At 41.2% G+C, this 12,743-nt stretch overlaps 1 protein-coding gene across 1 annotated transcript in view; it reads left to right on the top strand.

Annotated features, from left to right (window-relative positions):
* CACNA1E (calcium voltage-gated channel subunit alpha1 E) overlaps nucleotides 1-12,743 on the top strand; it is a 378,294-nt gene that overhangs the window by 86,667 nt on the left and 278,884 nt on the right. Inside the window, 2 exon segments of the mRNA XM_042461588.1 lie at nucleotides 2,061-2,166; nucleotides 3,847-3,986. Of these exon segments, the coding sequence (XP_042317522.1) occupies nucleotides 2,061-2,166; nucleotides 3,847-3,986 (246 nt within the window).

Here is a 12,743-nt window from a genome sequence, read left to right as displayed (position 1 = left end):
AATCACATTCTCTGAGCCTCAGAGGTAGGTGAAGGCAGGCTAGGGACACCCCCCCCCCCCCGTAAGTTTAACAATTTAGAATCTTGACATAGAGACAGTCTTAAAAAGAGAGGGACCTAAATAGCAAACCCTATCTATATAATAAGGGGAAAGAGAATGCATAAGTTTCTTCCAACACTAACTCCTTCAGCCTTCCTAGCTTCTGTCTTTTACCTTGATGTTGCAGGACTTGCATCTGGATGAAGCTTTAGACTCCAGTCTGGTCCTTAAGATCTGAAAATGCATTGAACACTTGAGAGAAGATCCCATTAGGACTCAACATGTGACTCTCTTTCCCTGTCTTATGTCACCGTGACATTGTAGTTTGAGTGCTATCCTACAACTTTGGAGACCAGGGTTCTGAATAAATCTGAACAAATCTTGCCAAGAAAACCCTATGGTAGATTCACCTTAGGGTTGCCATAAGTTGGAAATGACCTGAACAAAAACAACAACAACAATAACAACAACCTAGTGTTTTGAGGCTGTGTATGTATACATACCTGCACTGCTACTAACATGAACACTTGTGCTGCCACTAACTTGAGTGTGCTGTAGTCTTTAGAGCATTGAAATGGGACTCTGGGATACCAGGGTTCATAACTGTGCTCAATCACGGAAATTGACTGGCTGACCTTGGTCACAGTCTCTCAGTCTCAGCACAAGGCAATGCCTGAAGAAATCTTGCTGAGAAATCTTGCCTATTATATGGTCACTATAAGTTGAGGTCACCTTGATGGTGCATTCAAAACAACAACAACTGACACTAAGGCACTGGCGGTGTGTGTTTCTTATGGTATTTGTCCCTCCATGACTGGTCATATACCAGTGAATACTGTCTAGTCTAGTACAAGCAGTGTATTGTTAAAGCCATGTTGATCCATGTAAGAAGAGGAGGGCAGGGGAACTGAAAACATGTGCAAGAGTGGCCTTGGCGCACAGGAAGGGATGAGAAAGTGGAAACTGAAGGAAAGGGAGACGGGTTGAAGAGTGTCAAAAGCTTAATTGACCTGAGAAGCTTAATTGTTTGAGAGATTGGTTTATCTGCGCCTTAATGACCTGGACAACTCAAACTGCCACTTTAAAGTCAGTCTTGTTCTATGCAGACAGTTGGAAAGTGGGACTGGAGCATCTAATATTAATGATAATAACAACAACAACATTTGTCAGCTTTCAAATACACTTTTCACTAAGATAATGTCCTTCTCTTGCTCACTCTCAAACAACAGTTGAACTGTCAGTAGTGGTGGGTCATGATTTTCCGTAGTCTATGGTGGATCGCTTAGTTTAGTGCACAAAGAATCTCTTGCAGAGCATCAGCATGGGATGAGCCCAGCTATAGACTGGCGCTGTTTTTCAGAAGGCAGTGAGCCAACTCTGACAATCATTGTTTTGTGTTGTTGAATTGCCTCAAGAGTCTGACAAAGCTGAGACTCTGGAGCAACCATAGAAGGAGCCTAGACACCTTCTCTGGACAATTAATTACTGAAATCCAGTTTAAATCTTTGTGGCAGCTTATTGACTGCTTTGTGTGTATGTGTGTGTTTTACCTACCATTCCTCTAATGATTTTCAAGCTACAGTTAAGCCGTGGTCTCATTTTGTCCTCACAAAAAGCCTTGAACTTTATAAATGCGTGGGGATGTGAGTTGAGTCTTCCTGCTCTTTACCTGCCTGCAAGCTTTCCAATAGAACTTGAAACTGCTGAGGTTATTCCCTACATGATGAGAATTTGTCTTTATAGAGAGTGAGCTGCCAATGCACTTGGCTCTTTCCTTGATTGCTCACAGCTTTCAAATAGCTTTATCAGAATGTTTCACTGTGCTGCCCACCAAACCCAAGGCTTATCTTTCCTATTGTGTGTGTGAGAGAGAGGGAGAGAGATTAGTAAATGTTCACTGCTCAGTAATGGGTGGAGTGACAAAAAGGTTGTGTGGAAGTGCTTGAGCAAGGAAGCTGATGAATCTAGAGACTTATTCCACTTCTGTTGTTTTCTTTGTATTCCTTAACTTTGTGCTCCACTCCCTTTGAATACATGATTCTGGCAACTATCATTGCGAACTGCATCGTTCTGGCCCTGGAACAGCATCTTCCTGAGGATGATAAGACGCCTATGTCTCGGAGATTAGTAAGTTGGCTTTGATTGATTCCTTCCACCTTTTTTTCTTAATACCTGGATGCTGGTGCTGTTTTAGTACTCTGTGATGCATGTATATCTGAGTGCGGATGGCAATGCTGATGCCGAACAAGAAAACCCAACATGCTGTGCTTCAGGCTTTAGATACAACAACAACAAGTTTATTGATTAGACAGCTGACCATATCAATAGAATACTAAATACAGTTACAAAATTACAGCATATAAAATACAAGATAAAAATATCAGAATGTCCATGTATATAGACAGTGATAAAACTGAGTCACACTTAAAACTCAAATAAGGGGTTAAACTAACTGAAAGCAAATTTAAACTAACTAAAAGCAATTTTTAAAAAGTCCTTCAGGCTTTAGGAGTGGTAATGAGTCAAAAATACCCTTTCCCTTTTTCAGCAATGGCTGAGCTATTATCCTTGCTGGGGCTTAGCCTCGGCTTGATGGCAATTTTGTTGACTATGAAGGATAGGAAACTACAGAATATGTTTACAGCACTTCTGGTCACTAGAAGTCTGCCTTCTTATAAATTATTTGACTGCATTTTGGGCAGGGGGAGTGTTGAGTGTTAAGAAATTTGCAAGAGGGAAAATTTGCTCTAGAATGCCCCCTAAAATTAATTTTAATGTAAATTTTGAAGTTTTTGTTTCAGTGAAATATTGAAAGGGAATCTAACAACACTGTAATAAAACTAGTGGTCGTTCTCAAAGGAGTGAGTAAAGGAGTGAGGGTCACAGGAAAGAGTGGGGAAGGAGCTAAGTAAGCAAGATTGGGTTTGAGACCATAAAACAGTAATGTTAGATGGCAGGTAGTCATTCTAAACATTGCCCTTCCTGGAGAAATGTTTCTTGCTATTAAACACACACCGTGTATGGAAATGTGTATGAATATTAGGTTTTTTTGTAAATCACATAGGAAACTCTCTCATTGCCTGTATGGAGCCCACCAGTCAAACTTGGTTCAAAGGGGCTTTCTTACAAACATATTTGCAGAGGATTATGATGAAAAAAGATATTAGGCCAGGGATTTCATTGAAAGAGTGTAGCACATGTAGATAACCAATTAACTAGTTACCCAGAATTATCTGATCATGGCATATAGTCCCATTGATTGGCTAGGACATGCATGCAGCTTAACTTTTGTAGACTGAGGGCCCAAACAGACAGGCCAAAATAAGGTTGCTTCGGGTCACTTTGGAAGTGTGCTGTTTAAATGGTGCATGTGTCTGAAGAGGCCAGAAGCCATGCCAAAGCCATGTTTCAGTCCTGAGGACTGGAGCGCGGCTTTGGCACAGCTTCTGGCCTCTTAGGATGCATGTGTCATTTAAACAGCATACCTCCAAAGTGACCCGAAGCAGCTTTATTTTGGCCTGTCTGTTCGGAACCTGAGTCCATGAAACTGTAAAGCAGCTCAGGTTCAGTGGAATCGAAGGATAAAATCTACTTGTTTGTCACTAAGCCACTCCAACTTAAATGGGATTTAATTTTGTAAACATGCCTAGCATCAGTTTTACAGCACTTCTGGTCACTAGAAGTCTGGCTTCTTATAAATTATTTAAATTTCTTTAAATGTCTTTAAATACATGTAGGGATATTCACTTACTTCCTGAATGTTTGCTGATTCCCTTCTTTGAACTGTTACTTGTTTCTTCCCTGTAGGAGAAGACAGAACCGTATTTCATTGGGATCTTTTGCTTTGAAGCTGGCATTAAAATTGTGGCTTTGGGATTTGTTTTCCACAAAGGCTCGTACTTACGGAATGGATGGAACGTCATGGATTTCATTGTCGTTCTGAGTGGGTAAGTTCTTCTTAGCATGTTGAAGGTTAATGGATGAGGTTAAGGGTTCTTGTGAGACTGAACATTGTGGAGCGGAGAGAGCTTCTCTGGTTCTGCTCTGCAGAGAAGCACTCCAAACCTACCTATGTTGCTGGCGAAGAAAACAGAGGAAGATGTCTCATGGATGACCATCCTGGTGTAGTTCTTATTGACTATTTATTGGGTTTCTTAAAGCTGCTTCTGCTGCTACTCACACTTTGAGATCTGCTATGTGTGCCTTTTTTCAAGTGATGTTTTGTTTGAAAAATACCTGATTGTGAAAAAATAGGTGTAAGCTCTGATCTCAAAAACCTAAGTCTGATATAAACTCTTTCTGAAAGTGCTGTTCAGTTGTGGAACAAAGTAAGAAGATGGGACTGGTAGTCACAGCACACTTGTCTTTTCAGATGTTTTAGTGGTGAGTAGAATGATCATACATAGAAAGAGTTGCAATTTTTGCCCCCTGATGTACATTCTTTTACTGTGCTGTGCTGAAGATACCCACACATATAGCTATAGTCATCATGGAGTTCTTTGTTCAGGAACTGTGATTTTCCAGGGTTTCTGAAAGCATGGAGATGAGCCTTCTGAGCATACAGCTGCACTTGAATGGTTCTTTTTAGCAGTGTAATGAATGCTCATATAGGGGTTTGCAGAGCCTGCAACCACAGTGCTGCCTGTCCCATGGATTCATAGCATACAGAGTTTGGAAAATGCTAGAGAATAAGTGAAAGTTGCTTGTAACATAATAACCAGAGCTTGGAAAAGATCCCTGTTTGGACTGCAGTTCACAGAATGTCTTAGTCAGCATTCAGGGAATTGTAGTCCAAAAATAAATTTTCCTAAGCTCTGATTGGATGTGAAGTAAAACATATGAAATGGGCTAATTTTGGTACCCCTATGAACTTGTTTGCTATAATAATAATAATAATAATAATAATAATAATAATAATAATAATAATAATAATAATAATAATATATTTATTTATTTATATCCCACCTCTTCCATTTGGGAATTGAGGTGGGTAACAACAGAGTTTATGATACACAATATAAAAACAATAAAACCCACAAAACCTTGACCCAACCCTCCCTCCCAAACTATAAAATTAATATAAAACATGATTAAAATATATAACAATACAATACAACATTACAAGATTATTCTACAATCCGTGACTGACGAGGAGATATAGTAGGAAGGACGGATAGAATCAGTTCTGGGCGGTTATCACTCAGGGAAGGCCTGCCGGAAGAGAAAGGTCTTTGTCACTTTTTTAAAAGCCTCCAATGAGGATAATTGGCGAATCTCTTCTGGTAGGTCATTCCAAGCTTTAGGAGCCGAAGCAGGAAAAAGACCTCCAGGAGGTCACCGCCAATCTGGTCTGTTTTGGATGTAAAAGATTTTTCCCGGAGGAATGGAGTGTACAAGAAGGATTATATGGGAGGAGGCGTTCCTTCAAGTAGACTGGACCCAGGCCATGTAGGGCTTCATGGGTAATAACCAACAACTTGTACTGAGCCCGGAAGCTAATAGGCAGCCAGTGTGATGACTTTAGAATAGGTGTAAATCAGTCAAACTTGGGCGCGTTACACACACACACAAAGTACGCGCTCTGCGCGTACTAGGCTTAGAAAGGGACGTGCTAGGGTTAGGAAGAGTCTTACCTTCCTAACCAGCCCCTTTTCTAGTACGCACAGAGTGCGTAGTAAATGGCGGTGCCCGTCCACACAGGGGCCGCCATTTTGACGTCTTGGATGCATAGCGTCTGGACGTTGCGCGGCGGAAGTGACGCCGCAAGTGCGCGCCTCGCACTTCGCAGTGCCACTTCCGGGTGGCAAGAAGAAGCCCCATTTCGGCACTTCTTCTTAGCTGCGCCGGGAAGCCTCCCGGTATGACCGCTGGGGCTTTTCGGCGCAGCTAATGATGGCGGCGGCAGACCGCCCGCTTTTGGGCGGTCTGTAATGCACCCTAGATTTCCCAGTGACTAGTCTGGCTGCCGTGTTTTGCATCAGTTGAAGCTTCCGGACATGGCACAAGGGTTGCCCCATGTAGAGCGCATTACAGAAATCAAGATGAGAGATTACCAGGGCATGTACAACTGTTTCTAGGTCCCGCTGCTCCAGGTAGGGGTGCAACTGGCGTATCAGCCAAAGCTGATAACAGGCGCTCTTGGCTGCCGCATCAATCTGAGAGGACAGATGAAGTGACAAATCCAGGATCACCCCCAAGCTGCTTTCTTCTGATTGTTTTTGCTGGCAAACCTGAAAGAGGTGCCTTTTGAAAACTGAGAAGAGAGGAAACAGCATAGTCTATTTGAGATGGCATTTGATCCACAGCCCCACAAATGTCCCTCCCTTATAGAAACAAAACTAAAGAAAAGTACTGCTTTCCCATGCTATAGAAATTATCTGTGCCTTTTTAAATATCTACTTCCTTTACCAGTTGGAATGCAGAATTATGTTAGCCGTCTCTAAAATGGAATAGGTTCAGTTACCTGTGAATAAGTTGTCTGATTCAAAATCCATTGGACCTTAAACTGTTTCAAGTACACAATGGAAGGTTTCTTCTGCTCTTACGTTGATGCCTTCCTTTTCTTTCCTTATATAGAGATGAACACCTACCAACACAGCCATTCTATGCATTAGGGATGGGGAAAGTGCAGCTCTCTTGATGCTGTTGTACTGTAACCACTCCCAGATTATGGAATGGCCTGCCGGAGGAGATCCATCACATTACCAGGGTGTTAAGATGGATCTCTTCTGGCAGGCCTTTCCCGAATAGATAACTGGCCACCAAAAATCTGAACCCGTTACCCCTCTGAATTTGCTATAGCCACTGTTTGATTTGTTTATTTTAAGGTATGTTTTAAACTGTGAATTGTTCAATTGCTATTTTAGGAATGGAGGGGATATTGGGATATGGGACTATACTGTTTTTAAATGGTAAGCCACCCGGTTGTCCCAGACAGAGACATGGGCTATAAATAAAAATATATCACTTTATTTATTTATTTATTTATCTCCCTTTATCTGTCACTTGTGGCTATGTTGGGAAAGATCAACAGCAGGGGTTATAGTCCAGCAATATCTGGAGGGCCAGATGTTCACCGTTCCATGCAATGTGGTGGATGTAATATTAACAGCATTCCATTGGAGTCAGTAGGTTAAATTGTGCATCTCTTACTAGTCACCATTTCACCAGGTTGCTTCTCATAGAATTAAATGGAGTTACTGCCCTCACTAAATAGTTGTGCCATGTTACAGATTTCTGCCACCTTCAAATCTGTTTGTACCTTGGAGTAGTGCTACGTACTCTAAGGTACAAACAGATTTGAAGGGATGTAATCAGCACATTAAAAAAAATAACCTTGAAATGTCCATCCTTAGGGTCTCCGTAGTATCCTTGACAAATTCTATTGTATGATATCTGTTCTGTTGCTATTGTAGGCTGTGTAATATATTTTGCATACCAATTAAACTAGCCCTGCTTTTTTCTATGTTAGTTTTAACTCTAGCTCTTTCCAGTGGACACATGCTCATCTAAAAGCAGAGGCTTTCATATATGACATAAGTAGATATTTCAAGTAGATGTTGCAGAAATTATGAGTAGGTATTGCTGCCCAGCCTTTGTGTTTCCATCAGCACTAAGATTTTTACATAATTATCAACTTTATTATTTATTAGCTGCATAAGGCGCCCCTGGGTCCATATTAAGTGCCCCAAAGGGGTCCATGTGGCCTCCTTTTTTCCATTATCCCTTTTATACTTCAGCTGTTCCTAAGAGATAAACTGAATACTACACCCTGAATGATAACCACAAACCCATTTGTGATTCTGAGGCATCTACTGTAATTTCACAATGTTATGGCAGCCCACCCCCTTTTTTTTTTTTACTTCCCATGAGCCTCCACCATTTAAAATGTTTACTTTTTGAATAGAAACTGGGCATTGCAGCTTGAACCACAATCCAAAATGTTCTGTCTAGCAGCATGTCCCAAGAGGTTGTGGCTATCACAATCAGAAAGGCATACAGAGTTGTTATTATAATTCTTTTATTATTAAAAACCAACCGCAGTCTACTTGGCTGTTGCTGCAAGATAGGCAACAACTCCACACCTATTTTGCTTCTAGCAAAGTTCCTTTTTAGAATTTTGATTCAAAACTTTGCTCTGTAACTGTGACAACATGGTGTTGAATTTACAGGTTTCTGGCTCAGTGTCTTGATAAGTTACAGCTGCCATACACACACAGAAAGAGACACTTTTATTATTATGTATGGGTCTGACTCCATCTGGTGATGGAGTACATTTTGCAGATAGTGCTTTTCAAAAGGCATAAGGTATATTTCATGGAAAACTTTTAGGAGGAAGAATGCAAAATCTGAAAAGAATCCATGTTGTGGGACAACTTCTTCCAGTATGTAGAGAGATCTTGTAGCACCTTTGAGACTGACTGAAAGAAAGAAATTGGTGGCGTGAGCTTTTGCCAATTTCTTTCTTTCAGTTAGTCTCAAAGGTGCTGCAAGATCTCTCTAAGTACTGATTCCACAGTCTAACACGGCTATATCGTTGAACTTCTTCCAGTGTTTCTCATCATGTCACCAGTCATGCAGACTTCCATCACTTGCATCTAAAACTGGGAAGTGATAGTAACTGCTGCTTCATCTCCCCTTTACTAAATGACATCCTGCTAATCCATTTACTAAAATGGCATATTAAGAGCTCAAAGGTTGTGTCTGTGTGTGTGACAAAGAGAGAGAGAGAGAGAGAGAATGGGCATGAGAGCACCATTTCAAAGAGAGGAGAGAATATTATTTCTTTGTGGTAATTTAAAAAAGTATTCCACATGCAGCAAAGAAATGGTCAAAATTTGAAACCAATATTGTTAGCAACCACTGAGTGGGATCAAATATGGGAAAAAAACATTAGTTTCTAATTAGCATAATTATCAGCATTAGAAAGTTGCCTATTAAGCATGCATGCTGTCTTAGCATTCATTGTTTGTGGGAAATAAGACACTATATTACAGTTGACTCTAATTACCATCCTTTACTTCCACTCACAGCAGGGGAGAGATCTGAGGAATGAGTGGTTCTGAAAAATCAGCTCTTCATGGAAGTGGGAGATTGGGGTGGTCTTTTGGCAGTTTAAGAAGCTGAAAGGGACAGTGTTACACCTATGAGAGCTTGCGTAGCATAGCATGGCAGTTAGATGAAAATGCTGCCAGAGATGAAGTCTCTTGATTCAAATCTCACATCAGATATGGGGTCACTGTGTAGCCATAGAAAACCTGAAATCTCAGCTGCCTAAATCATAATGTACAGGGATTGTGGCAGAGGCAGGGTTTTGTCATGGACTGCCCTGGGCCTGACTTAAAGGCACAGTCAGAGGATTCAGACTCTGAAGACATGGAGGAGGCTGAGACAGGGGTAGATATGGGGTTGCCTAGATCAGCAGTCCCAGAGCAGGCTTAGGAAGCTGCAAAGGGAGAAACAGACTCCATGGACTCTAAGCTACAGGTGCTAGGACCTGTGGAGCGAAGACAGGCCTGGAGTCTTTGAGGCATTCTTCCAGCCTAGAAGCCAAGAGGAGAGCTAATAGGTTTCAGTTGAGAGAAACAGAGGTCTTTTAAGAGACCTCCAGCTGTGGAGGTTCTTTGCAGCGGACAACCAGTCTTGCAGCCTTGTTGTTCCTGTGTTCCTTGCTCTTTGATTCAAGACTCTGGTTATCTGACCGCTGGACTTGCCTTGTGACTATGCTCTTCCCTCTACCCTTTGCTGTGACTGACTGACTGGTATTGTGTGACCTTTGGACTGGACTCTGGCCTATTCCTTTGTATATTCCCCTGCTGTGCTGCCCTGAGAAGAGGTAAGCAGGACATATTCTCCCTAGCAGCTTGCCCTCTTGATCGGTGGCAGTCTGCCTTTCTCCTTCCCTGGACAGCTCTCCCAAGATCAGGAGGAGTCTCAGCCTCCTAAATCATGTTATGCACAGATTGTGGCAGAGGAAATGTAAAGTGGGATGGGGACAGGAAAGAGAAAAGGGACCTTCATGGAAAGGAAATGGATATAGCTCAGAAGAACCAATGTAGTTTTGTTGTTGTTGTTATCCAGCCTTGAGTCGATCTCCACCCATGGCGAGTCTGTAGATGAGACATCTCCAAGACTCCCTATGCTCCACTGCTCTGCTCAGGACCTGCACATTCATATCCATGACCTCCTTAATAGTCCATCCATCTAGCCTTGCTCTTTTTCTGCTTCCCTCTACTTTCCCTAGCATTATTGCTTTTTTCAAGTGAGTTGTACCTCCTCATGATGTGGCCAAAGTATGTCAGCCTGAGTCTTGTCACCTTGGCTTCCAGAGAGATTTCTGGTTTGATCTGCTCTAGGACCCATTTGTTTGACTTCTTGGTTGTCCATGGTAATCTCAGCACTCTTCTCCAGCACTGCATCTCAAATGAATTAATTCTCTTCCTATCTGCTTTCTTAACTGCCCAGCTCTCAAATCCATACATGGTAATAGGGAATACAATGGCTTGTATAATTCTAACTTTCGTGCTCAGTTGTATGTCTTTACATTTTAGGATATTTTCTAGTTCTCTCATAGCTGCCCCTAGGTCATCACATAGCCTCTAACATACTACTTTGGGAGATAATAGTGTTCAATGTTGCTTCCAAAAAATTATTGGCAGAATTTGTATACATTTCTCTATTTTTATCTTTGTAAGTGATGATGTAACTGAAAAGCAAACATGTTAGTAACTTGCTAGTCTCTTACCACTCTTAAAAGCATTACATAACATAAAATAACACCTTCCTTTTAAAAAGAAACCAGGAGGCACCTTGGCAAAGAGAGGAGCTGGACTAATAGCCTTGAGTCCTGGAAGCTAGCCAGGCAGCCCTGGAGCAGGCAGGACAAGCCTGCGATGAACCAGCTAGGCTGTCTTTGGCATGGAAATAGAGGTGAGAGAGAGCAAAGCAGATTGTTGTCTTAAAGTCAAACTGAAGAAAGAACAAGAGCAGGAAGGAGCACCAAGCTTCCTCCAGGGAGACCATTGTGACTTGGCCTTACTGGACTTACTTGTGTGAAATAATGCTTGCTTCCCTGATGGAGTGGTCAAACAAAATGCTTCTTGTCTGGGCTTAATAGATAACCTTTTTCCTTACAAGGAGTGATCCCTCAAGGAACTTTCCCTAGTAGTTGCCTTGAGATTCCTTTTACAAGCCCAAGGATAGGAATGTACCAGATGACTCAAACGAACACACTCATGACAGACATACATGAAATTTTTATTTGTACAGCAAATACATCACAAACACAACATAGTTCCTGTTTGATTTTAGTCAGCAGCATCCAACAGATAAACAAGGTATTGTCTGTGATATTTTAATCTTTGCTTCTTAGGAGGAGATTGATCATATTTCTGCAACAGGTTATTGGCCCAGCCAGGTCTCCTCTGACTCAGTTGTCTTTTGTGTGCAGAAAACTGATTTTTAGCATGTCTTCCAACTTCATGGCCAAGCAACATCAACATGTGGTCAAGATGGCAAAAGCTATTAATGAGGAAGAATGCATAAGATAGGAGAGATTGCAGCACTTTGCTTTTGCCAGAGCCTACTAAGAAGGGCAAAATTCTGCTTGTTTTTCTCCTCTCTCCCCCTGCTGAGTTAATTAAATACAAATTATTTTTGCACTTTGAACCCAAATCTACTTTAACCCTAACCCTTACATGGCTCTTTAGGTCCTCACTGTAGGGGGGCGTTTCCCATTGAGATCAATAAAACTTACTTCCATATTAGCTTTCATATTAGTTGTCTGTTTCTGAAGTTTTAGGTTTTGATGCCTTTTGTTCATTTCCAGTTGTCTAAATATATGTTAAGTATACATTACGGACTGTTTGCTCATAACTTTTACCTTTATCAGAGGGATAGATAGTATTGAGAAGTTACTATGAGCATTTTAAATGAAAACATTAGAAGAAAGGCTTTCATTTTTGTTTGAAGAAAACATTTTTCTTCTCCAGCAAAAAATTAAAGCTGACACTCTATTTTGCCTTTCATCTGAGATTTGTCATGACATCACCATTTTAACATTTGTGCAGAGAAATTCCTCTGATCCATCCAGACTTTTCATGTGAGTATCAGATTTATTTGTTGATGATTTCTTACTGTAAAGATACATAGATCAAACTGAACAAGAGAAGGGGCAGTAATACCACAGAGGGAAGGGAGCGAGGAAGAATTAAATCATTCTCAGAGTCTGGTTGGATGGCTCAGTGCTTCTCTACCTTGAATGGGCAATGACTTGAGAAGCCTCTCTGGCCCCAAATGTAACACCTGATCCTGAGAGGTTCCTTTATTATGTAGTTTGGGGCTTTTTTATTATTATTTTGAAAAGTGCAGAGTATCCTGTAGGAAAATAGCAACAGCAATGATCAGCAAGAGATTACATTAAAACTGAGCCCTACATAAAATTGGAAATTGAGAAAAGCTTCCATATCTAAGTAAATTTAATAATAATAATAATAATAATAATTTGTTTTATTTATATACCGCTATTCCAAAGATCATAGCGGTGAACAGCAAGTAAGCTAATTTGCCCCCAACAGTCTGGGTACTCATTTTAGCGACCTCGGAAGGATGCAAGCCTGAGTTGAGCTTGGGCCCTTTTGCTGGTCTTGAACTCGCAACCTTGTGGTTTTGAGTGAATGGCTGCAGTACAGGCTTTTAACCACTGC

This window comes from Sceloporus undulatus, chromosome 4, assembly GCF_019175285.1.
Source record: "Sceloporus undulatus isolate JIND9_A2432 ecotype Alabama chromosome 4, SceUnd_v1.1, whole genome shotgun sequence".
In the NCBI taxonomy this organism is placed as follows: domain Eukaryota; kingdom Metazoa; phylum Chordata; class Lepidosauria; order Squamata; family Phrynosomatidae; genus Sceloporus; species Sceloporus undulatus.
Note: the sequence above shows the minus strand (reverse complement) of the source record. Positions and strands in the feature narration are given on the sequence as shown.